At 35.7% G+C, this 26,487-nt stretch overlaps 1 protein-coding gene across 1 annotated transcript in view; it reads left to right on the top strand.

Annotated features, from left to right (window-relative positions):
• The window catches only part of EFL1 (elongation factor like GTPase 1), a 63,880-nt gene that overhangs the window by 15,401 nt on the left and 21,992 nt on the right, over window positions 1–26,487 (top strand). Inside the window, exons 13-15 of the mRNA XM_005521550.3 lie at window positions 2,341–2,492; window positions 3,213–3,388; window positions 4,088–4,223. Of these exons, the coding sequence (XP_005521607.2) occupies window positions 2,341–2,492; window positions 3,213–3,388; window positions 4,088–4,223 (464 nt within the window). The remainder of the gene's footprint in view (window positions 1–2,340; window positions 2,493–3,212; window positions 3,389–4,087; window positions 4,224–26,487) is intronic.

Raw genomic sequence — 26,487 nt, 5'->3', positions numbered from 1 at the left:
TCCAAACCTTTAAATAACTTTGAACAGCTGCCTTCAGAAAAAAAAAAGATATAAAATAGTTTTATTCTCCACCATCTGCTTTGCATTTTGTATTGTTAAGCCTCACTTTCTTTAGCAGTAAAATAAACAAGCCAAGCAGAAATACCACAGTATTTGAAATTTTAGAGATACATATTCTTAATTCTGTCATGACTGTTTAGGAGACAGTTGTTTGTTTTTTTTAAAAGGAAAAAAACTAAGTTGCTAACAAATTTGAAGTGGTGATTTTATCTTCCATTCTCCTTTTCTATAACATGCAACGTGTCTGTCCCAGATTCTGAGTTCTGGAAGTCTCTGCTTCCAAATGTAACATTTTATCCTGGGGGGGCCTCTCTTAGGTAATTTTTATAGCGATTTTTAACTTGGGTATAGTTTTCTTACTCTTTCAAATTGAGCATTTGGGTTCAAGATAAGTATGGTAACTGTTCCAAGTGATTTCTTCTAGTTTTGTGAAGAATTTTGATTAATGAAATGTCTCACTTTTTAAATTAAATCTCTTGCAGAAGAAGTGTTATATGCAGAAAACCATCCTGATTACGATATAAATAAAAATCTTACTGGCAGTGAGTTGGTCTCAGCTATGTAATCTGTTCAAGACTTCCTGCCCCTAATTAATCCAGTTAAGAGCAGAGGAGGTCACCAGTGACTCTTTCTACTGACTGCACATAAAACCTTTGCCCTGTGATTAACAGGGTTTTTCCCTGTTTCACAGTGTGCAATAGTTGATATGGCAAAGTGAGTCCACTTTTCTGTGCTTTTTTTTAAGTAGAGATCATATTTATATGGTTCTTCTGTAAACAAAAATGACTCTACTGCTGTAGTGCTTCCTGTGGTTTTCTTCCTCTTATCATTCATTACTGCTGTTGCTGTTCAGGAAATCTTGACCTGTGTTTGTAAGTGTGGAGATTGAAGAGGGGAAGTGTCTTGTCCAAGCTATTCAACAACCTAAAACTACTAATGGGGCATTTTTGGTTTCAATGCTGTGTTCTTGATGCAGCTGATTGAAAAAAATCCTAAACCATCTTAACACTGAGGACTGTTGGTTTTGTCTCTGTTGTGTGAGCAAACACAGGACAAATTGTGTAGGTGAGGTTTTGCTGTGGGATTATGTTACCATTCAGCTGAAGTCAAGGTCTAAGACTTGGTAATTAGTTTTAGAATTGGTATTCAGTTGTGTTATAGAAATGTATATTTTATGATAGAAAGACTTCTGTTCCTTCTAGAATTAGGATTTCATTAAGAATACTAATACATTATTAAAAATATAATGGTTATTATTTTGGAAATTTATTAATGCTGAAAAACAAAATATATGTCCATTGCTCCCAGTGCAGAAAAAAAGACAAAACCAGCATTGAGAGCATTCTGGTTCTATAAAAAGTAATAAAAAATTTGTCTACATAACTTAATTATTTCTTCTGCTTTTAAGTTGCAGCACTAAAGACTATTTTTTAATGTATGCACATAACAGCACATTAGTTGAGAATTTGTTGATACTGGAATTAGTAAACAGAATAGATTATTCATAGAAGTATTTGTAATTATTAGGTTCCCTCATTTACATGGGAAATTAATGGAAACAGAGTAATAACTGAAAAGAGAAGATGACTAGTGTCTGAATTTATTTTCTATCTTTAAAATGATTAAATTAGAAGATAACATCATATAACATTTTTATTTAGGGCCAGATTTAAAAACAAATGGACAGTTTTGGGCAATGCTGTTAGATTTCATATATGTGTAATGAATATCACTTTGCTGTTTGGAATGATTGCATTGACAAACAAGTCTCATCATATTGCCCTACATTAAGAATGTTGATCATATTCTTTATCTTTTATTATTTATTGCTTTAAATCACACTTTGAAGCCCTTTGCTTTAAGGCAGGGTGTACTAGTGAGTAGATGGATACATCAGACTATTAAAATTATTTTTTATTGTTGTCCATTTTAAATCTTTTTCCTTAATGGGCTTATTCACTTTATGAAAGGGAGCTTTAACAAGTGAAGACTTGCATTTGAGCACTTGCTGTAAAGATTACCTTAAAGTAATAAAGATAACACAAGTAATTAAAAATGACAGTATTTGATCTCTGTGTATTTGGAAGAAAAATTAAAGTCTTAATATGGTAGAGGAAGAGTTTGCTAATTTTAGCTGGCTTAAAATTACAGTATTGGGGGACAAAAGGCATTCTGCATGAGCTTTTTCTTATGACAAATATAGTATTCTAATTACTGTTACTTAATTTATTTTAAAATAAATGACATGACCAAATACTGATGTTTTGAAATACGATGTAGGCCATTAACTCAAGAAGAAATTGCTCATCGACGCGAACTTGCCAAACGAAGGCATGCAGAAAAATTGGCAGCAAGTCAAGGGAAGGAGCTGTCAGAAAAGCCCCCAAGTGAAAACTCACCTGAAGTAACTGGGAACACTGGTGATACAAAAGGTGATACCTTAATGCCTGTTTTTCTAGGAAAATGTTCAGTAGTAGTGTCTTGGCATTGCCAAGGGACACCTTCACAAATCCACGTTGTGAATCATCCACATGCCAGTCCAAAGTGCAATACATGGGGCTGAAGGAGGAGTGAGGAGGGATTTGTAAGAAAACTGACAGTTCATAACTGGAGAAGTAGTGCCACAGATTGATGTTCCTTGGCCTGAGAATGTGCTTGATCTCGGCTCTTTGAGTCATTGAAAGGAGATGATGCTTCAAGGAGATGCTCTGCTGGAAACTGAGTAACTTCCAATGCCAAAGAGCCAAAATTGGTACAACAGTACTGGATTATGGGTAACAGTTATGGAGGTTGGTCTTTTCTCAGAAGTAACAATTGGTTGGAAAAGAGGAAATGTCCTCAAGTTGTGCCAGGGAAGGTTTAGAGGAAAAATTTCTTGACCAGAGCTATAAAGCACTAGAAGAGGCTGCCCAGGGAAGTCATTGAGTCTCTATCCCTGGGGATATTTAAAAAAAGTTACACTAAAGAACATGGGTTTGTGGTGGACCTGACAGTACTGGGTTGGACTTCAGGATCTTAAAGGTCTGTTTTAACTGGAACAACTCTAGGATTCACCACATGTGGCAATATAATGTATAATTTATTTTTTTTCCTCCAAATGATGAAGCAGAAAGTGTTTATATGCTTAATATTTTTTTTTTTTTAATGGTTAGGTGAAGAGCAACAGCTCACTGGTCAAGGAGATAGCATGACCTCAAAGGCAGTGAAACAGGAAGCAGACAAGGAGTATTTCATTGCTTTTGCCAGAGTGTTCAGTGGTGTGGTGAAAAGAGGGCAAAAAATCTTTGTTTTAGGACCAAAATATGATCCTGCTGAGTCTTTGCATAAGGTAAGCGGTGACTGTGAACTGTTGCAATAACTTGGGATGTTTTTTAAACACTGATGGCCTAACTTTTCATGTGTCTCACTCAAAAGAGATAAAGTTGAAATGAATAATTCCAAAAAGTATCAAAGTAATTTAGGGAATTATGCTAATAGCTGATTGTGTCTGTTAACTTGTATTAAACTGTAACATTTCCAAAATAGTTTTAAGTACAGTGTTGTATTAACTAACCATAAATCCAGTATATATGTGTATATTTTGTTTAAATGTACATATTTAATTTTACACTCATATGTGTGTATATTTTGTTTAAAAAAAAAAGTGAAGGGAAAAGCAATTCTCTCTGCACAATAGCATTGGGAAAAATTGGTGTTAAATGTTTTGAATTCTGATCAAAAAGGTTCATCCTTTTGAATTTACTTCAAAACATTTCTTTTTTCAGTGATAATGAAAAATGAGGTAGAAGTAATACAAACCTAAAATTTGCCAAATAAAGCATTATTTTTGATCTTCTTGGTAACATTCACGTGTTAGCCTGAAGTCTGGATTTTTGCAAGTGTATGTTGGTTTCTAACATCTAAGGTTTGAGATGAAAATGCTTTAGATTGTATTTTTAAACTTCGGAATGCAAGGAGGTTTTGTGGAAGAAGTTTTTATCAGAGCTGAGTGATAAATATCCAAATGCTGGTTTTGTGCTATGTGTAGCTGTCATCCCAGTGCTCTGCCATAGATGACCTGCCAGCAGTCCCTCATATGACGTGCTGCACTTTGGAGAACCTCTACTTACTTATGGGGAGAGAGCTTGAAGATCTTGAGGAAGTGCCTGCAGGAAATGTTCTGGGTAAGAACTGGGATTTGATTTCCTAGAACTTGAATCCTTATGTTGTCCAAAATACACTGAAATTGGTTTGATGTGATTAATAAATAAGAAAACTTAAATCCATTAGTATTTTTAAGCATGTTGTATGTGCAAAAAAGGAATGTAGTGTAATTAAATCGGGATTTCTGTACACTTTGAATAGGAGAAAAGTAGGGATTACATTAGCCTATTATCTTCAGCTTGGATAATTGCCAGTAAACATTGCTGCCAGGAGTTGCCAAGGGCAGTAGTAAATTCCCATATTTCATAGATTTCAAGGATTATTTATAATATTTTCCCAACAGTGGAAATTCCTTAATGTGACTTTTCCAGTGATGTGGATGAGTGTAGTTTTATTTATGGGTCTGTTTGAACCCTGGTGCTAAAAATTACTTCTTTTATGGCTGTAGCAATTTTTTCAGTTTCTCCATGGACAAAGTTGTAAAAGTCAATCTAATCATTGAGTTATGTTCTTTTGTGTCAGATTCTGAGCTGCTTTGCTCTAGAATGAGTACTGCGTGATTTTTAGAAATTTATGGTTTATATACACAGTAAATGAAAAATAGGTGTACTCTGAGGTTGAAATTTTTTTTATTTAGGCAACTAACGGTGCTTTGTCTGCTTTATCATGGGCCTAGCATTCAGAACATAAGCAGCTGGTGAATTTTATTTGGAAGCTTAAGATATTAAAATTCTGAGTTATATCTGATTGTAGTTGACCATTTGCAGTACTAAAATGGTGAGTGTACCTGAGTGTGTGAGTGAGAGTGTGTAACTATCAGAGTGTGAGTGTGCCTGAGTGTGTGTGTGAAAATAAATTAAGTATATGGTCTTTTTGTTTCAAAAAATGATTAATAGTTTGGAAAAAATAGAGAAACCCATCCCAAAACACTTTTCAGTAAAAGTGAAAGGATGTAGTCTTTGTGTGTAGCAAACAGTAAATACTCCTGGAGATGCCTCCAGCAGAAAAAAAATATATTGTGAAAATTTTGTTATGTCTTTAGTGTTAAGAGTTGGACCAAATTTTAAGAAAGGTTTTTGTAACCATCACATTCTACCAGAATTTATTGGTAGTCTAGTGCTGAAGGTTGCTCTTTAGTGGGGTCTAACTTTTCCATAAAGAAAAGTTTACTTGATTAATAAGAGTTCTAAATGGTCATATTTAGAGTAATTCACTAGAATTTTAAGATAAGTATTCACAGTCCATTTTAGCCAGACTATGTTTGGTATTTCATCTTTTATCACCACTTCATTGTAAAGTGATCACACAAAGCAAGTTTTCATTTTTACCTGAAGCATTTAAGCTTAAATCTGTATGTTTGATTTTTACATCTAATGTAATTTTAAAGGTTTGTTTTTTAGACTAAAATACCTAAATGCCTTTCTTTTGTTTTTCCCATTTTCCTGTAAGGCTGCACTTTTAATTTACATAAATTCAATAAGCTGTTTAATGATTTGACGATGATTTATCACACTTAGGAAACAGTGCAGTGCATTTATATGAAAGGAATGTATAACAATGGTGATGCAAGACTTTTATTATTCCAGTTAGTAACAGTGATCTCTGTTTGTAAGGCCATTTGTCTTCCAGCTTTAGTGCACACAGCAGTGATTTCTCTCCAGCCATATAAGGAGATTGCTTGTGGATTATCCAGTAAATTAAAGAAGCTTTTCTGAAAGCTCTGTGGTTTCACTCTGTATAATTAAGTTATTGCCATAAGGAATACACAGTTAATCATGACTGCCTATTTCCACTTTAGGACTCATAATATAGATTTTTTCAGTTTTTTTTCATCAGGGTTTGAGTTTTTTTGCTATTACATATATGTTGTTTGTTACAAGGGAGTATCTGCTTGGTCCTAATAAGTGGCCTTTTTATCCTTTATACTGGCTTATGCAAAGGTTTAGTGATCAAAGACAAAGATTGATACAGAGGTTGTTTTACTGAAGATGAGAAGATTTAATGCCTTATTCCTTGTGCTCAACTAATATTTCCTTAAAATACTACTCTCCTTTTAATTGATGAAAATCCGAGATTTCAAAACACCCGAAGCCGAAAGGGCAATGAAGCATAGTGTGTTTGAACTGTGCAAAAGTGCAAAGCTGATACAAACAGAATTCAAAAACATCAGGTTGGAAAGAGATACTATGTTCTTGCCTAATATGTGTAGCCATTCTGGAAACTTTGGGAAGTGATTTGCTGGTATTATTTTGAGTTCCTGAAAGTTAGGAGAGACAAAATGTTTTGCATTGATAAATTTGTGTTGCAAGTTTGCAGCTGGACTGTTTAACCAAAAGCATTTGTCCAAGAGCTTGAAGCAATATGTCATTTTTAAGTAATATGGCAAATACAAAATAGAGACCCTTCCATATATCTGTTTCTAAATCAGAATTTTTCATTGTAAACTTGTGACTACTATGCATTTTTGTAGGCCTTGAGTAGGAGGTGAAATATGATTGAAACCAAAAAGTTCTTGGGGACCAAGGGTAATAAAGTCTTTGTTGTAAATCTTTGTTTAAAAATTATTTGTCAGACTATCCTTTGAAAATAATAAAATCCTTGTCTTAGACAAATACACCCAGTTCGTAGAATCTGTAATATAGAAGGATTGTTGTTTTCTCTGAGAACTAAAAAGGAGTCTGTGAATAAATTGTCCTCTGAGAAGAGAGTACTCTCTTACTTTTCAGCTTTTTATTTGTCACCTTTTTCCCCACCAGCACCTCTGTGAGACATCCTGTGCCAGCAGACAGGATATTTTACTTTTTAACTGGCACTGCAAGAATGTGCTTTGTACTCCTTTGAATGAACAGAGACCTTGCAGGAGGAGAATCTAGTTACTGGAGCAGCAGATGAGGTTAGATTAGATTAGGTATGTGCCCTCGGGTTCCAAATGGCACTTGCATTGAGTTGAAACTGCTGAATGAAAAACATGATAGTCATTGGAATGGGCCATGAAGGTATCTTCAGGTTTAGATGGGAAAAATGGGAAGTGTTGGTCCAAAAATCAATCATGTGCCTTGGTGCACTGTTTCAGGAATGGCTGATTTTCCTCTCTCATGTCACATGCCTTTGCAGGGTGTGCTGAATTCAAACCTCCCTGTGGGCATCAGCTCTAAGAGTTCTGGGAGTGTGACCCTGCTCTTGCCAATGGTCCACCTGTATGTCCTGATACCAGTGCTGGCTGGCTCTGTGTCACTGTGTCCTGTCTTCAGGGCCGTGGCAGTTTCTGTACCAGCTTCACTTGGGCTGAGGCCTTGTTATCTTAACAGAAACAGTGTTCTGCTCTGTAAATTCTAGCTAGGTATACGAGAACCATGCTTGAATTCCAAATGTGGGAGTACTCTGTACTTGCAGACATTAAATGTGACAATTATGTGTGCCACCCAAATCCCTATCTCAAAATAATTGATTTTTGATTCTGAGACATCTCAGGCACAGTTTGTGCTCCCTCTTTAGAAAACTGCCTGAATACCCATTGGAAAGAAAGTCTAGTGTCATAGACCTTGGACACAATAAATGCTGTTTTGACAATACTGTCCTTCTGGAACTTCTAGGAAAGAAATTGTACTTAAATAATATATTCCAAAGCCTGCTTGTCTGATGTATGTTCTTAGTGACACTAAAATTAACACTTGTCTTTGTTTCCATAGTATCATCTGTGCAAATAGCAAACTGCTCTAACTGTAGCATGCTCCTTAAAGGCCTGTCCTTCTTTCCTACAGCAAAAATATAACAGAGAAAGGAAGTCTTAATGCAGACAATCATTGGGCTATCCAAAGGTTTTAGCTTCTTTAATTTGGTGAGCATTATCATAGTTTAGGTTCTTGCTGGAACACTTCCCTGGGGAATATCAGTGGCACTGGAAGTTCCTGCTGCCATGTAGACATCTCCAGAGGTGCTGTATTTGACAGGAGGTGAGCCCTGGCTGTAGTGTGAAATCCATTGGTCTTCAATTTGATTATCATGGCTCTTCTTACTAGTGCTTGGTTTCTCTTCTAAACAGGAAAATTAGAAATGGTTCAGTTAGAATACATTGATTTAGTTTGGATGTTGTATGTAAGACCTTCTGTTTGCTAAGTAGTGTTAAGTGTTGTTTAACAAGCTGTAGAGAGTGATAAAGCAAGTATACAAATAGAAGAATTAACACTACCATAAACAATTTTTCTTTTTCATATTTTTGTTAATGAAAGTTGTGGGGAACAGCACTTATTAGATCTTTCCATGAAAGAAAAAGATGTTGCTTGTTTACCAGGAGGCAAAACAATAACTTAAATTGAAACAGTGTTGAAAGCTCCAGAGAGTTGATTATGATATGCAAGTTTTAAATAATTTCAATTATGTTTCTATGTTAAGAAAATTTAGTCTAAATTAAAACTCTGTCTCACAGCAGTAAGTGTTTTGAACTAACTATTAATAAGTCTGAATTACGAGGAATGCAAGAAGATGGGATGGTTCATTTGCTTGTTCCCGTGCAAGAATCTCCCTCCCTTTATGTATATAAATACATTTATTTATTTATTTACTTTATTTATTTGCTTTAACCAGTCAAAGAAAAAGCACAATTACAGGAAAAGCATCACTTTGTAACAATTGTGAAATTCTTGTGGTTGAGGACTATAAAAAGAACTGAGTGATCCCTGAAGTGACAAAGGAAAAATCATGAGGCAGTATGTGAGGAAAAAGTAATCTGGGCTCATAAGTAAAGATTTAACAAATGCATACCCTCCAGATGCTCAGAATAATGCTTCCTTTTTTCTCCCTCCTTTTTTTTTGTTTTTTAATTTTTCTTGCTGCTGTTCCATAATTGAAAACAAAATGCCTATTTTGTTCTCTGCAAAAAAAAAAAAGGTTGTTGGAGGTAGTGTAAAAAAGTAAATACTTTAAAAAGTATTTAAAAAATGGGGGAAAAGAGATTGTGCACGATATGATCACTTATAGATAGAAAAACACTGATGAAGGGCTTAGCATTCCTATACTGGATATTGATTACCATTTCTAAGTAATGTAAACAAGTGCTGATGTAAAAACCAACACACATTTTTGAAAACACTGTTTTAGGTACTTGTGTAAGTGAAAAATCATTTGGGACTTTTTTAAAATTGGCTCAGTTCCATGTTTGTACTGAATGAATAATTGAAGGATCATTCAGTGATACATGTTCGTTAATTGGAGTAAAATTGTCACAAGGCATGTTGTGCATGCACACACAGGAGTTCAGAATGACATGCATCTGAAGTTACTGATCTGTGTGCTCCTTTTCATCCACAAGTACCATAACAATGGACTTGTGTTTCCTAATGTACAAAACCTAGATTTTTCTTAGAGCTGCCTATACGACTATTGAAGTGCTTTTTGTGTCTTGTTGAATACTGTTAAAAGCAAAGCTTTTCCCTTGCCACTAGATTTGTTGTGCTTTAGTGCAGGGCTCATAGGAGGCTAGACGATTTCCTGAATGTTTTCAAATGCAGTTAGCTATGTGAATATCAAGTGTTCTACCAAATTGGGGGCATTTTGTTATTTAACATACCAAATGACATTGTTAGAAGCAGGAATCTGGAAGTCCCTCCTGTTGCCAGCTCACTGTTAAGACTTCCTACATGACACACTGTTGTGTACCTTGGTGTTTCCATTTCTAAAATGCTGGTTTTCCCATACAGTGTTCTTTCATGTTTTAATTATTTATAAAGCACTTACAGGATTCTTGACTTGGGAACAATGTGGCGCAAGAAATGTGGGTGATGATGAATTCATAGCTCTGGATTTTTCGGTACCTTTCTGAAGATGGATGCCATAGAGCTGCAGTAGCATGGAGAACTGGTGTGAAGGAGTACAGCTAACCTCATTACAAGGTGTCTGACAAGCATTTTATTCCTTTAGGACTTCATTGAACAATTTAGGAGCTTTTAATAAGCAGCCTCTGTTAAGAGCAAAGAGCAGCTGCAAGCAGCAATGCCATTTTAAAGGCCCAGAATGGCTTTCTAGGCCTGATGCCAACTAGCAGGCATTACCACCTTCTGTGAGAGCACTAGGAACAGGCCTGCTGTTCACCAGCCTTGTATTTCTGTGCAAACATTTGGTGGGCTAATTTCACTCTCTGAATCACTAATGTGATTATTAAAAAAAAAAAAAAAAAATAAATAAAATCACCAGCTTGAAGTGATTCCAGCTGCAGGGGCTTTCTCATCTCAGCCTGCTGTGGTCAGTGAACGCAGGAGGGCAGTCTTCCTCCAGAATATTACTGAAATTAGCCCAAAATACTGAATGAAACAAAGAAAACTCAAACCTTTGTCTTCTGTTTTGGAATACTTACAATTTTTATCTCTGCCATCTTACAACGTCAAAAAATAGCCTTTTAGGGCTAAAAATAGCCCTTTAAATTTGATTTTAGTAATCCAGCACTGTTGAGGGAAAGCTATATAATTGAATGTATTTTATTGTTGAATGATATTTAATCTCCCTGGACTGTTGCATTTACCTGACACCATAGTATTTATATTCTTTTCTTACCCAGTTAACGTTTTATTAATAGTTAAATTGTTGAAAAAATTGAGTATGTTCAAGTCCTTTCTTTGAGCTAAAGACGTAATAGTTAATCTGTTGTTTGGCCTCTTTCAGAGCTGGAAACTGAAACCATTTTCTTTAACTCTATTTTTGCCATAGTGAATTGAGTGCCTTTGCTGTTCCTGCTCTTTGCTGTGTGTGCTTCTAACAAGGCAGGCTGAGAAATTTGTATTGCTTAGAGGGCAGCATAACATGACATAGTGCACAGCTAATGAACTAGCACCAAATGAAATTAGAAGTGTATTTTGCTGATGATCTGCTGAGTTTCCTTTTCCCTGTTTGCCATACCATTTCATGTGGTTTATTTTGGGGGCTTTGACGTGACAAACTTTATCGCAAAAGAAATAAGTGATTCATTATGTTTTCTAATTAATATCAAGATATCACTTGAGAAGAAAAAATATGCAATGTCTTAGAGTTCTAGCACTGTGTCTCTATTATGTCTTTACAATGTGTCTTTATTAACTCAGCTAAAGTTTTTAGGAAGGATATTTTGCATGTTAATAATAATACTACTAGTTTCCTTATAAAGCACATTTTGTTTTTGTGTTTTTTTGGTGAGTCTTTTTGGTTGAGCTTTTTTTTTGAGAATTTAAATTGCTTTATGAGTATCTGTATTTTTTCTGTTTTTCTAACTAAACCTTATTAAGACTATAAAAGGAAATTGTAAGTGTAGTAATCCTTTCTGAAGAAAAACACTTCTAAATTTTCTAGTACTTCTGGAATGTTCTCTGCTCTAATTGTCAGGAGTTGATTATGAGGTCTTACAAATGTGTTTAGTTTTGCCACTAAAACACAAGGGGATTTAAAATCATATTTAAAAATTTGAACTGTATAAGACTATTTAAGCTGAAGTCATAATGCTTTCATCTACCCAACAATGCCTGTAAATTTGCTCTTGACCCCTGCTGGATTATTATGTCAAAAAAATGCAAATGATTACATTTTTGAGGAAAGGGGAGAATGCAATGAAACATTCCATGTCAGTTTTATAGCAACTTTCAGTTTTTATAATCTCTAAAAACGGAGCTTTTGTGTGAATGGAAATTAGGTTTCTATATAATTTCCCTTATAAGAGGCAAGCACTCCTGATTCTTTGGGGTTTGTATGCAGACAGCCACTTGCTGATGCTTGAGGTTTCCCAAATAATACCAGGAGGAAAACTGCCCAGACTTGTCGGTGTTGGTTGTTGCTGCTTGTGTGCCTGTGAGCAGCAGTGGGACTAAGAAGAATCAAGACAATTTCATAGCACTGCTGCTTGAAGGAGCTCAGAGCACAGCAGCAAGCACATGCTCTGCAGCTACTTAATATAAACATCTAGAAATAGAGTGGGCACAGGGTCTGAGATGCAGGCAGTTGTCTGTTTATCATCCCAGTGTTTGTTGCAAAAAAAAAGTGATTCTTGGCCATGATTTGTCCAATGCCTATTAGCACACTGCTATTCATTGTTCAGAATTCAGGGCCAGTGTTAGAGGGGCCTGACTCCTCTTGTGTCAGAGTGGACAATTGACTCCTGGACAATTGCCCTGGGGGGCAGGTGTTATTCAGCCTTTCAGTAGCTCACTGTGGGTTTAGGTCAGATATTACCTGGCTTATCTCCAAAATCTCCAGATCTTCTGTGAGTGGTTGGATGGGTGTAATTTTGGAAGTCTGTTTAAAATGAAAAGAAAGGGATTTCCCCCAGTATTTCACACTTACTGTCTTTAAGTCAGCATCAGTGTAGTATTTTCTGTCTCTCCCTCTATGAAAATGCATGTAAAAATAAAGGGAGAACAGTTATCTACAGAAATACCCATATTTATTACTTGCCTAATAAGCCTCTTTTCTTATACTCTTAAAGTAGTTAATATCATCAATGTTATATGGTAAGATAAAACTTAAGGAAAAGTTTTGAGATTATTTGCTGAGCTCACATCTGCAATGTTGCATTTGGGATTTTTTACAGCACACTGAGATACCTCAGTGATCATTTGGGGAAATGACCTCATGTTTTCATTTGAAGAGCCTGAATGCTATACCCCTCAGTCTTATCATAAAAATTGCTTGGAGCATGCTTTTTTCCTTTGGTGTGTTGTATTTTTTTAAAGCCAGTATCCTCTTTAATACTAGAATGTCAGCATTTTTTAGTAGGTGTCTGTAGTGTAGCTGTTTGCTCCCTCCTTTCCTCTGTTGTGGTTCTAAGGCAAACCATCTAACTTGCCTTGATTAGTGGAAAATCTCTAAAGAGACTTTAGTATCCATTACTAAATGAGGATCTATAATAGAGGAACCACAGTGACTTCAGGTTTTTACTCAAAGTTAATGCATTCCATTTCTTAGAAAATCCTGCCTGTTGGTGCAGCTTTGAAATGCTGTATCAAGAGTGGGAAACATCAGTTTGGGACATCAGGGCATTAGAGTACATGTCCCAGAGATTCAGCAAACAGGCTTTTGTTGAGGAGTTAGTATTTGAGGCTCAGTTTTTAACAGAGATTATTAATCAGATAATTTAAACAAATTATGTGATTTAACAAGGCTCTGTATTTAGACTATGTAATTAAACCTTTTATCCCCCTGTACAAAATGGCATTAAGCTTTTCTTCCTTCTGAACTAAATATGCTAGAGAATTGCCTTTGCAGAAGTTGGTGCTGTAGAACTCAAACTTTCAGAAACCTGTTGTGAAGGATCATTTCCTTTATTTAATGTGACCATGGGTTTTCTAAAATTCAAACTGAGAACATTCAGTGTCATTTCAGAAATAGGTGCAAAATAATTTAAGCACAAATGAGTTTGAAAATACATGCCTTTCTACATGTAAATTCATGTATAGTCATTCAGACATGAAAAGGACACCATAAATCACATCTGTTAGGAATGTGTCCAATTACCAATGCAGAAAAGAAGTTCTATTCTAAAAGGATTTGGGGTTTTGCAGTGTTATTTATGGAAAATACATCTCTCGGTACTGTGATGGCATATGTGAATCAAATCCTGACATCTTCAACTGGCTATTCCTTTATCTGGTTTTGGCAGATAAAGTTCAGTTTCTATCAGATGAATGAAATTGCAGCTTCATTACACAGGTAGTCAGTCCATGTACTAAAAGGTAGTTGTGAAATGTGGACATTTGTCAGTATCAATTCATAGTATAGTTGGGGGCAGGTAATTAAATACAATTATAACTGGAATACTGCCTCATAGGTGTCATTTAGGCTGGACTTCTATTCAAGTGTGCAATTGCAAAGACACAGAAGGGTGTAAAAAATTACATGAAATCATAAAGTTATCCACGTGGATAATCGTTGTTTTCTGTATCATAGAGATGTATTTCACATGTGTGTGCACTGCTGTTGCTAACACAGCTTCTCTCTTGCCATGTCTCAAATACAGTCCTGCTCCTTTATCCTTTGCAGTCTCTAACAGGACACCTAAATAACTGAAATAATTGTATTAATGATAGAAAATACTCTCATTCCTGGTGTTTATCACTGCTGAAGTATGCCATGTGTAACACTTGGGGCAGGGGAGGAGAAACCTGGATCTAGAAATTAGTTTACTTGTCTCAAACTGTTATCCTCTCTGTGCCCTGAAGTGATGGACAAATAAACATGGTTTTTCTAGGCTTTGTTAGTTAAATCTAGTTTGTTGCTACTTTTCACATCTGAGCATTTTCTTCTAAATCTTTTCCTTTTTCAGCTTTAGTACACCAGGAAGCTGTTCTCTATATATGCATTTTTTAGCAATAAAAGATTTACAATTCTCTTCAATATCTAATCTTCTCTGTTTCTGTATAATTTTTTTTCTAAGGTTCTGCAAAATTGAAACTCCTTTATGTGGATTTGATTGAATAAGGCTTTTTCCCATGGTTATAATTTGAACAAAACAATTCTAAAGAACAAATACAGTGATTTTCTGTTTTTCACTGAGTTTCAGTTTCTTGAAACGTATGTACAACAACATGTCTGACAAGAATTATATTTTAATTTCTATATCAAATATCTCAGTATTCAGGGCATCTGAGTTATGATGATTCCTTGACAAGTTAGGGTAGTTAGAGAATTGTCATGCAGTTTTCCATGTTTCTTTACAAGAACCAGCTATACCAGTTAACTTGTTTTATCCTTAAACTGTTTTCTTACTCCCATTTAATATGAAGCCAGAGGGCACTGTTTTTCATACAATACAGAAAGTGCTGCTGTTTCAACTTTGTGTGAAGGTCTCATATGGATTCACAGTACTGTTGGTGTAGTGAAAACTTTGGATTATGGTTTTTAATGTGCATTCCTTCATGCAGAAAATCTACAAATATGTTGACTCTAAATTAAATCAATCTCACTAAGTAGTCTGAGAGCCAAAAATCTGCAATCAGCATGGTTCCTACTTATTAGCTCAGCTTGGAAATTTACAGGTTTCAGAGGCAGTGTAATGTTCAGTAAAGGCACTGCCATGAAAACATCTTGTTCAGCTTCTTTTTTTTGACACTTTCTTTGTCCTGAGAAAAGCTACTGTTTTATATGAAAAAGAGCTCTCTGAATGTTTCTTTAACTTCCGTGGCTACACTAATTGCCTTCTGCTCAGAGTAATAGCTGGACTGTAGAAATTAGGCTGGACCTCCGTGGCTCTGAAAGTGACACTTTTTCCCCCTAAGCTCCCTGGCCCAAATCTTAGTATTAACCTCGTTTTCCCTTTCTATTCCACCTTTCTATCTGTATTTGTTACTCTACCTCTGCTTTTAATTTGTATTGCCTTAGTTATCCCATGTCAATAAAGTTAGACGATATGACAATATTTTAGTTAACCACAGCCTAAGCAAAGGAAAAAGCTCTTCTTTTAACTGGCATTGTTTATGCAAAACCACTAATCTGTGAGGGCATTTTCCTTGAATGTGATTTAAATTCCTGCTGGAGCACTTCCTTATGTGAGCCAGGCCTCTGTGTAAGGGGGAGAGGAACAGGATACCTGGATACCTGCTTTCACACCTGCTGTGGAGGAGTGTTCCTCTCACTGTGTAGTAGCCCTGGTGCCTGTAATGCACAGCATCCTTACAATAAATACCATCTGTGGCTGTGAAATGCCTCTACTTCTACATTCAAACTAGCCACAGAAGCCTTCATTTATTCCTTTGGGTGTTTCTGCCTTTGCTTCCATTGTCTGTTGTTACCAAAGCTTCTTCAAGGAGGTCAGAAAAAGCAGTGAGGGGTTGCACTGAGAGCACAGGAGTCTGAGTGGGGAAGACCAGTTTGGAGTCATTTTTGCACACAACCCTGCTGAAGGAACGTGATTCACAGAGAATCACAATCCCGTGTAACAAACGGGAAGGTTAAAAAGTCAAGAGACTGTTAACAAATGCTGTGTTTTTATGACTTATTTTCTAAATATTTTCTCAAAATTTTGGTGTTGTTTCATGTCTCAGATGAAATTGCAGAAGTGTTGTGAGGGTTGTTTGGCCTGTGTCAGGCTGTGAGTCATGAAGCTGGCTTTGGGTTGTGAACTGTGGGGGGGACTTGAGGCAGAGCTATATTTAGGATTATCAACTGATGTCAAACTGTGGAGCACTGCTAAACAACAGTGTTAAAGGGGCAGCACTGGATAGCTTAGGCTCAAAGTTTAGATTGTTTGCAGTGCTTTTTGATTTAGGAAATAATTGGAAAAGGTGATATTTACTAGAAGTATTCTGCAGTTTGCAAACCAAGCAGTGTAAGTTTCAACTCAGTTTTTACTTAGCTAGTAAAAATTATTGTAATTTCATTGTCAAAATGGTATGGTTTGAAAAGAGCAAGCCTATACAGCAGTTCTAGTTTTTATATGTTTCAGAATCAGAATGGGTAAGAACATTATGTATAAAAAATTTTTAAATTCCAGTTATAGATAGACAAGAAATAATGTTTGGAGGGCTGTTAACATTGAGTTTGTCTTAAGATGCAGAACACCTGATTACCTTACTTGATTGTATTTTGAAATTTTGTCATTAATGCCTGGAACCAAATTTAGATACCTTTTTGCATCTAATTAAGACTAAAAGAAGTTGGGTTCTTTTCTAAACTTTATTGCTGCTTACTACCTAATTCCCTTCAATGAGGTCTGTTATGTATAAGGGCAAAATTCAAGAGTGATTTTTAGAAATAAAAAGTTATATTTTCCAAGGCTGCTCCTCTGTTGTGACTGTGATGGACTGTAGCTGATGGTTTATGTGGGGTTTTACGTTTGGTAGCCTTCCTTTGAGCGTGCATGTTTTGGTAGATAACTCACCTATTTTGGTGGAGAGAATTTTATATTGTAATCTTTGCTTCTGGTCCTGTCTGTGTGAAAACGGTGAGATTGCAGTAGGAAAACTGCAGGAAGTGTAAAGACCCCAGCTGTGATTTTCTGGACAGAATAAGAGGTAATTTCATCCCAATAAATTTGAAGTTGGGAAGTTTTTCTAAGACATTTGATATTGGTTTAAGTGCACTATTATTGTCTTGTATGTATGTATGTATGTAGCCAGACCTGTGACAAGACAATGTACTGGTGGGAAAATTCTACTCTGAGTGTGTAAGTTCTACATTTGTTTAAGTTAATGTATGGGACATAAGTCACTCTATCTGTTACTGACATTTTATGTTTCAGTGAAATGCCAGCTTTGATACAAGTCTGTTTCAGTGACTAATTGAATTTCTGAAACATAATATTGAGCAACAAATACTCATCCAAAGACGTGATGTTTTCCAAGTGTCATATGTTAAGATTTGTACAATATTGAAGTATTAGGTCACCAAGTGGTGTGAGTTGCATGGCTGTAAACCCTGTTACTGTAGATGAAAATTCAACCTGCTGGTAGTTCTTGTTCCATCACTTATGGCACTTATATAAAGACATTCATACCCTTCTCCCCTTTTTTAGCCTGCTGGAGCTGATGAGGAGCAAGCAGTTGAAGGCACACATGATTGAGAAGCTCTCAAAATGGGATGTAAAACTTGTGGAATCCTGAGGGTTATATTTTTCGGAGCTTTTGCACAAAAGACTAATTGTTTTGTCATGTTCAAAAAGAAAGTTCTTCGAGCAGTGTTACTAACAAAGCCTGGATTCCTGTGGACTGATGTCCTTAAAATCCTCAGCTCCCCTCCAAGCTGCATTTGTGTCCCAGTTGGCTGCCGGGCTGCGCGTGCTGGTCACCAGGCAGCTGCTTCCAGGCGGGATATAAAATGATCGTGTTTTGCCTGCCCTTTCTTCAGTGAGATCACCAATTTTGGTCTCCCTTCAGTACTTAGCCATTGATTTTACATAACTTGTGGAAACTTAATTACACCTGAACCCTCTGCTCTCTCTCACTGGTGAACTTAGTGGAAGTTGACAACATGTTTAAAAGTTGTTGAGAGGAGCCTGTGTGATTACAGGAGTTGCGTTTACTTTGGAAATGGGACTAAAAACATACTCCATTTTTTAACAGATGCTTTTGTGTCCGCAATCCCGTCAGGAAGTATGACATACTGTGTTGAAAGCCTTGCCTCTCAACCAAAAAGAGTCATTTCAGTGCTCAGGCATTTTTAGCAAAAATGCCTCTCATTTTTAGTAAAAAAGGTTTATCTATCTGGACCTCTTCCAAAGTGTTTAAAGCTGATACAGAGCAGTGCCAAATGGCCACGTTACTTCTGTTCAGAAAAGCAGCTGAGATATTTTTTTTGTGTATGTTTTAGGGTTTTGCTTTGTCTTGAAGCAGCAGCCGAGCCACTGCTGTTGCCTGTGGGTGACACTTGATACCCCTTCTGTGGGCTCTGCTGCTTAGGCAGCACAATGTCAGCCAGCCTAACCTCCTCTGGGAGGGCACAGAGGTGCAGCATGGAGACAAGTTCACTTTTTTCACACTGTAGAGGTGTTAGCTCGCCCTCTACGTATATGGGAAAGGGGGAAAAGGTCTCTCAACTAGTTTTTGGAGATGCTGGTTTTTTAACCTGGTGTTCTGGTTGGTGTCATCATGCCATTGGGGTTTCACTGGGATTAATATGTTAAATTGCCTGTTCTCGGACAAAACATCAGAAGCAGCCTCTTAATGTGTTAATAGTTAAGGGAATGCAAATTGGGTGAGAGGGAAAATTGCTTTTTATTTGATTAGTTTTAGTGTTTATTTTGTATCCTGAATTGTCTTACCCAGAATCTGACAAATGCTGGTGCTGGGGAGCCAGAAGTGGGGACAGGGTTTGGTTTTTTAGGGGCAGCTGGCTGTAGATCATCCCAGCTGAATTTGAGACGGTGTTCTCAGACTGCCTGTTGGGGTAGGGTCCCTTTTCCTTTTATCCTTGAATGCAAATGAATTGATCAGTGACTGGTGATATTCCTGTAAAAAAGGGAATTAGAACACAGGGTTTTCCAGATGTGGAAGTGTTACAGCGTCAAACTCCCTCTCAGGTATCTTTGGTCAGTGTGAGGCTTGTGCCTGTTCGTAGCAAATGAAGACAGCCGTGTTGGGGGTGTTCTCAGTGCATATAGACTCATGTGATGTAAATAAAATTACATCCTATTAGTTGTTTTGTTTGGTTTGGGTTTTTTTTTCAACAAGGTATGAGAAATCAAGATTAGTTCTATTTAATATCTTCATTTTAAAACAGGAATGCTTTAAAGCCTGGTTTAATGATGTGGTCCTCTGTACTAGTCTTAAGAATTCTCCTACCTTAGATCTATATATCTTTTTCCTCATTTTTTCTTGTCCTAGAGCTAATGGAAGTTAATATGTTGCAATATTTTAGGAAGTCAAAATTATGCAGACTGCAAATTACAGTAATAACTCTCGATGATACATTAACTGAAGTAATCAGAAATTAGGGTGAAAATTAGAGTCTTCTTTCCTTTCAGGGAAAAAGATTTGTGGGGATAAGGAGGATAGACAGCATTCCTAACTTTTAGGGTATTTTTATGTCTTAAATATACTTGATTTTGGTATGCTTAGTTTACTCAGTGGCAAACTGACAGTATTACTTAAAGAGAAGCTGACTTTTAAAATCCATTATTTCACTATATTTTGTGAAAAAAAAAGAATTCTTTTCAGTCTGAGGTCAGCATTAACGGCCCCATAATAGATTTTCATGTGGCAGCAATTTTATTAGTTCTTGGTTTTTTTAAAAAAAATTTGAGTGCATTTTCTGTTTATTTTTTAATTAGTTTAGCTATTGAACTGGCACATGTGATAAATAACTCATTATCAGTAACTTCCTAGGCTGCTGATATTACAAGTGTATTTAAGACATCCATGTTCCTTTTCATGCCATCTGTTTTACACCCATTATGTCAAATAGTCCTAATCTGAGACATTTGAAAGGTGCTTTATTTGGTTAGAATCCTTCTGATTAATTATTTCCCAAAATATTATTGCTTGTGTAACTACAAATGAACTTCTTAAAGATTTCTTTTAGCTTGAAGTAAAATTTTATATTCTTCTTTGTCCATCTTGAAAATTACTGTATTTAAAGTAAACATCAACTCCTGCATAATGCAGACTGAAACGGTCCATTATTCATGGTGCTTTGGAAGACTCAAAGCCATATTTCCCAAGGCAGCCAAGTCAGGCGGCATAAATCACTTCTAGACAGATGTGTTGGGGGGGTGGGGAGGTTGCCTTTAAAATAGAGCATTAGGCATTGAGTCAGGTCTTGGAAAATTGAATTTTAATTAGTTACTTGCATGTCTTACAAGTTAACAGGATAAATGGTCAATGGCTTAAGCATTTCCCACAGGATGTTGTACACATTTAGTAATCAGTGTGCTGCTTCTTCCTGTGCTGTCTGGAATATCCTCATAACTGGTTAGTCTGTATTTGCATTTATCTGATATATTGAATGATAAACGCCTTATGTTCTTTTTTAAAGTGATAAAATATAAATCACATATATTTGGATTCTACAGCTAAACATAAATCAGCACATGTTTGGACAAAATTTAATGAGCTTTTAAGCTACCTGCCATTGTCTTTTGTAATTGACACTTCTAGTGTAGATTCTAAATTCCTCATGTACGTGGGATTTGTAATGCAGAATTTGTAGGAATATATTCATGTAGCTTTTTCTAAGCAAACATGACAAAACTTCCAAGACTTCTACAGATGAAAATTAATTCTTTGCAAGATCAGTGCCTGAAGGCCTCATTAATTTTAACACCACTTATAATTGATTCTGGGAAGTAACAGATGTTAGTTATATTTTACAATCATCCGTTTAAGAAAACAGTATATATGTGAATTCTGTCCATTTTTAGGAGACATTACTAAAACTGAATAAAGCCTGAAATGGCATTTGCTCTTTGGGAGGTTTGTACACTGTGCTGTAACTAGTCTTATTTATGAAGAAATCATTTGATGCTATTGATCTATTAGCTGAGATTAGTTATTTTGCTCTGTTGCAGGAAGTATTTGATCAAGAAATTAGAAGAATTAAGTTTTCTATTGTGCTGAAAACCCTAATGAACCTTAGATCTTTTTGCATTTACATCTTGGCTCCACTACTCATAAAAATAGTAAAATATCGTATGTGAGTTTGTCTTCCCATTGTCTACATAGAAATAAATGTTGAACTTTCCTATTTCAAGTAGAAAGGCTTTGCCTCCATCTCCTTTCTTTTAATGTTAAACAGTTTTTATGCTCAGTTGGATAGAGCACAACTGATAGCATGCTTCCCTTCTCAGGCTGCTGCCTCCCTCTCCTCTGCCTTCTGAATATTTGTACCTTTACATGTAGGTGAAATATTTGAAAAAAACATTGAAATAAATCGAGAAGTGATTGTTTTGATTAACCCTTCAGCTTCTCGATCCTGTAACACGTGATCCTCTTTTAATAGATTTCCAGAACTGAGTATGTGCGCACAGCTAATGTTTTGATGGTGGTCCTGCAAAGGATTGTTTTACTGTTTACTAATGCAACTAGCCAGAGAAGTAGGTTTTAAATAGCTTTCTCTCCTTTTTAAAGTCCAGAATAGAAATATCAAATGTGTCTTTGCTAGATGAGTGCTGGAGATTTGTCTTTTTCTTCTGCTAGCTTGAGGGAAGAAATTTGGATCTTTTGGTAAATGTTCCTTTTGCAAACTTAGATATTCATATCAAGCCTAAGTCTAAAGTATTTTACCAAACAGTTCAGTGTTTTCTTGAGTTTTGTTGATGGATGAGTGTTTTGTTGTTGTTATTGTTGTTGTTTGGGGTTTTTGTTTTGTTTTGTAGTTTTCTCATTTTGCCAGTAGGAACCAGCAGCAGATGGCCAGTACGTATGGACAGTGCAGGGAGACCTCCAGAGCTACACCTGAAACATTTCTGATCTTCACAGAAAGATACACAGAGTCTTTCAGAGAGTGTAGTTAAAGCTATGACTAGAAAACTTTCTTTTTTCTTAGAAGATTGCTGGGCAATTTCTCCCTGCATAGGATGCTCCAAAAGAATTCAGCTGATCTCTTTTCCAGTACAACATGAAATTTCATTTGTTTATTTATAAAAGCACATTTACTGTTACTAAATAAAAACCCTCAACAAAAAATCGACATTTCAAAATACTTGTAGATTATCAAAGTAAATATGTTGAAACAACTATTCCTAAATTCCATTTATTTGGGACAGCAACCATTCTGAACTAGTGCTGCAATTCTGGTAGTAATATTTTTTTAAAAAAATAAGTAAATTCAGATGTGTTGCTGTCAGGTCAAATTAAAATAATTTATTTAAAGTAATTATAAATCTAAAATTTGGTTTGTGTTTCAGAAACCCTTGCAGAGTTTTGTGTGGCGCTAAATGCTTCCCACATGTAGTAATGGAAGCATTAATTTGACATACAGGCTGTAGCTGAAGTGAGTTCAGTGCCTGTGTGGTCACACTGCACAAAGATCTGTCCACATATTTACTGTCGTTCAGTATCGCTGCTTTCAAGTGATGTCAAGTTGAGCTGGTGTGTGGAAAGGAATTTTAATGTGTGAGCTTAGCAAAATATATTACATATATACTGCTGGGGACAGCTACTGACCATTTTATGAAACCAAAAAAGGTGCTGCTCAGTGCCTTTATTAAGAATGCTTTACAGTTAAATGGTTAAAATAGCTTTAATTGGAGTAAAGATTTTTTCCTTTTTTTTTCCCCTGTGGAACTACAAGTGCATTGATTTCATAATACATAAAGATGGATGGGGCCTATTACAGATCTAAGTACAAAATTCCTAGGTTTCTGTGCTAAAATGACGCTTAAATATAAATGTTGAAAAATTGGGATCATTTTCTTTAGTCTTGAGCTCCAAAAATTAGTATGGCATGATAAATGAAATAATTGTGTAGCGTAAGAAAAACATGATTATTTGAAATACTTTCATATTCTGTAGTTATTGGTCTCATTAAGCAGCTTAAGAAAATCAATATTTCATCTTGACTGTAACAGTTTGTAAATCCAGAAGCGAGATTTGGAACGTTAACTGATTTTGGTTTAATTCTGTTTACTTTAAGGTAAATTTGTATTTTAGCAAGCAAATTTCAGACTCGGTGTTGATGTAAGCTTTGTCATGAAGACTGAATGCAGGTAGAGCTCAAGCCATTCACTGTAACATTTTAAAGATGTTATGTTTAATGTAAAGGGGATTTTTTTACAGTTCCTTGAAAAGTTGCTCCTTGTGTCAAAAGGTGCTTATTGCATGCAGTGTCTTACCAAATTGTGCCCCGTGGGGGGCGGGAGTTTTGTCGTGGCATTATTGGTAATAGGGCTGAGTTTACTCTCATCTGATCAGAAAGTTAGGCTCAGTTTCCCCTGCAACTGCTGTGAACCAAAAAGTAAAATTTTTATAATAAAATTACACCTGAACACTTTTGTCTTGAGAAACTGAATTCATGTTAATCTCCAGTGCATACGCAGGTAGAACTTGTGGTTTTGAAACTCAGGAAAAATTGGGACAAATGGTTCTACAGTCTGTCTGACACTGAGGATTTTTAGAGATTCAGCTCAAGAAAAAATTGGGAAAGCGGGAAAAGAAAATGTTGAATTAACTTTTCTGTAAGATGATTGGAACTGAGAGCAGCTGAAACCATGCACATGCCTTACAATGTTCTCTTTTCCATTCAAGCACTTTCACTTGCCTCAGAAACAAATAAAAATTGAGGGTGCACAATTAGAGATGAGGAGGCTCACCAGCAATCTGTGCTAACATGTGGTGTGTATTGTGGAAGAAGTTGATGAAATTTCAACTAGAATGTGGTCTGTGTCTTGATTTACATTCCCTTCACTTCTAGAAACAGTTTCTAATATAGAAAAAATACAAATTTTGCCCTCAGATGTCTCTTTGCAGTGCCCATCAGATTCAAGAGAAACATGTTTAAAATCTGAGGTGAGAAATGTATTATTCAAGTTATTCTTAAGCTTTAGTAGCTACTTGTCCCTACAGTTACAATCATATAATCCCAGTGATTAGTAAAACGTTTTAAGATTCCTCAAATGTAAAAGGCATACTATTGTAACTGAGTTGAATCCTACCAAAAGCCACTTTTCCCGTACAAAATACCTTTTTTTTTTTTTCTTCTTTTTAAATTAGGGACAGTAATGAAAGGCTGGAGGTGGATGCTTAAAGTTTATCTGGCTACGGTGAACCAATATTAGTCAAATAGGTAACAGCGTGCTAATGGTATAATCTTTTGTAATCTTAAGCTAGATATTGGGAAAAGGAGAAATTTTTGCATAGATTTGAGGAAGAATGATGATTGATATGGAAGCATTTTCCTTGGTTTTTTTATTATTTTAATATTATTTGGCAAATACAGTTTGTTCTTCTGTTTGTTTTAGCTGGTCTTTAGCCTATTTACTTCAAGAATGAACTGGAAACATCTAGAGCCAATCATACTTTTAAGGTGGATTTGTGAATTTATTTTCTCATACGTATTCTTTAAATCACCTTTTAAAGATATTTATTTTAAAATGTCTCTCACAGGGCATAATAAAAGTATTTGTATTACTGCTCAAAGAAAATTATAGAGGTGTCACTGTGTTTGTACAGTCCCTTTGAAACAACAGGCACATGCTCAAATTGAGATTTCAGATTGTGGGGATTTACAAAAGTTTGCATCACACCTACATAATTCTCATGAGTTATGTAGGAGCTTGTATGGTCTTCACTGATACATATGTGAAGTGCATGGAGCATTTAAACCAGAGGCTTTACATACTGTAAGGTCCTAATCTTGCTAAGGAGGCATCATTGATAAGAAATGATAGATTTCAGTGGAGACAGAACCTTAGTGGGAAGATTAGCATTAGCTTTCTTCTTTACTTAGTTCCTTACTGTGTTAGTCCAGAGCTTGACAAGTCTCCATTCCAAAGCAGCCCGGGATTCTTAAGTGGTGATATCATCACTGAAAGAAGATAAAGATCGACTGAACTAATGTGCTGAGGCTAGTAACAATGTGGCAGAAGTTAAAATTTAAACAGCTTTCATTCTTCTTTGTTTGATTTTTCACATTGCAAACTAAATTATTCTGTTATCTGATTAAAAAACTTCAGCATGGTGGTGTTGTCTGCTTCATTTTTTTGCAACTTGAAAGAACATTAAATGCATAAATCTTTCTACATCAAGAGAAACTAATTTTATATACCTTGAAGTTGATCTGTTATGTGTTCAGATCTTTATAGTTGAATTGAGCTGGAAAAGCATATTTTAAAGGTATCAAAATTATTGTGTAAGGTATAGTGGTTACCAGCAAGACATAGAAATGAAAAGTAAATTGAGCTTGTCTGACAACGCCTACTCCTTTTGAAAATTTCGGTCATGATGTTCTTATCTCTTTTTACCATTTAGCTTCTACCCTATGCTAATATCTGGTGATATAGGTAGGAATATACTTGATTTAGTATTCTTATCTTCTAGGGCAAGTCAGAGAAGGGACTCAGTAAAGAGGAACCTTTGTAAATCTCGTGTTTCACCACCTGTGTAATAATTCTCCCTGAGCCGTTATTTGGTCTACTTTTAAAAGAACAAACCTCTGAAAGTCTTGCCTTTATCTCACAGAATTTTATTAAGGCTTAATTTTTGGAGTTGTTTTCCTAAGACCTTTAAAGTAACATATTGATACACATTTGAGATCTGTGATCTTAGGTAGTATGTGCAAATTTCAGTGGTATGGACAATAACTAAGTTTAAGATTTATGTATCATCATAATTAGAGGAATTTTTCCATTGATATGTCATGTGGTACTTTGGAATTGGTTATGTTACCTCTTCCTCTAAAATTCAGAAAACACATTAGCAGTTATTTAGTAATCACATGATGCAAAAAGAGTATCCAAGAACCTTTATAGATTTTTTCCAACATTTGTTACTAATAATTTTTAAATAAAATAGATTCAACATGGCTGGACACTGCTCTATGCTAGCTCACACACTTCAGCAATTAAAACACTCAGGTTGTCAACCTAACAGATTTTCATGAGATCTGACAGAGATTTTTATTTTTAGTGTATTACTGGTGCCAGATACTTATATTTCATGTATTTTTACCTTCAAATGTGAAACAGGAGAGCAAAAAGCTTCCATTTTTCTTTATGATAGTAAAAGTACAGGAACGTGTTAAGGAAAGAGTGAGTCTGTCTGAAGTAAGAATTGGTAACTTTATTTCTCTGGTTCACATTACACTGTGCAAAGAAGCTGTTCACCTCCCTTTCTAAATCATTTTCATTTTACCAGCTGGAGAAGATCAGAATAAAATGGACCCATCCCTTTTCTCAGTCCCTGG

This window comes from Pseudopodoces humilis, chromosome 16 (assembly GCF_049639895.1).
Source record: "Pseudopodoces humilis isolate 2021_Gansu_Grassland_sample_001 chromosome 16, ASM4963989v1, whole genome shotgun sequence".
In the NCBI taxonomy this organism is placed as follows: Eukaryota; Metazoa; Chordata; class Aves; order Passeriformes; family Paridae; genus Pseudopodoces; species Pseudopodoces humilis.
The sequence above is the reverse complement of the archived record's forward strand: the minus strand, read 5'-3'. Positions and strand labels throughout refer to the sequence as shown.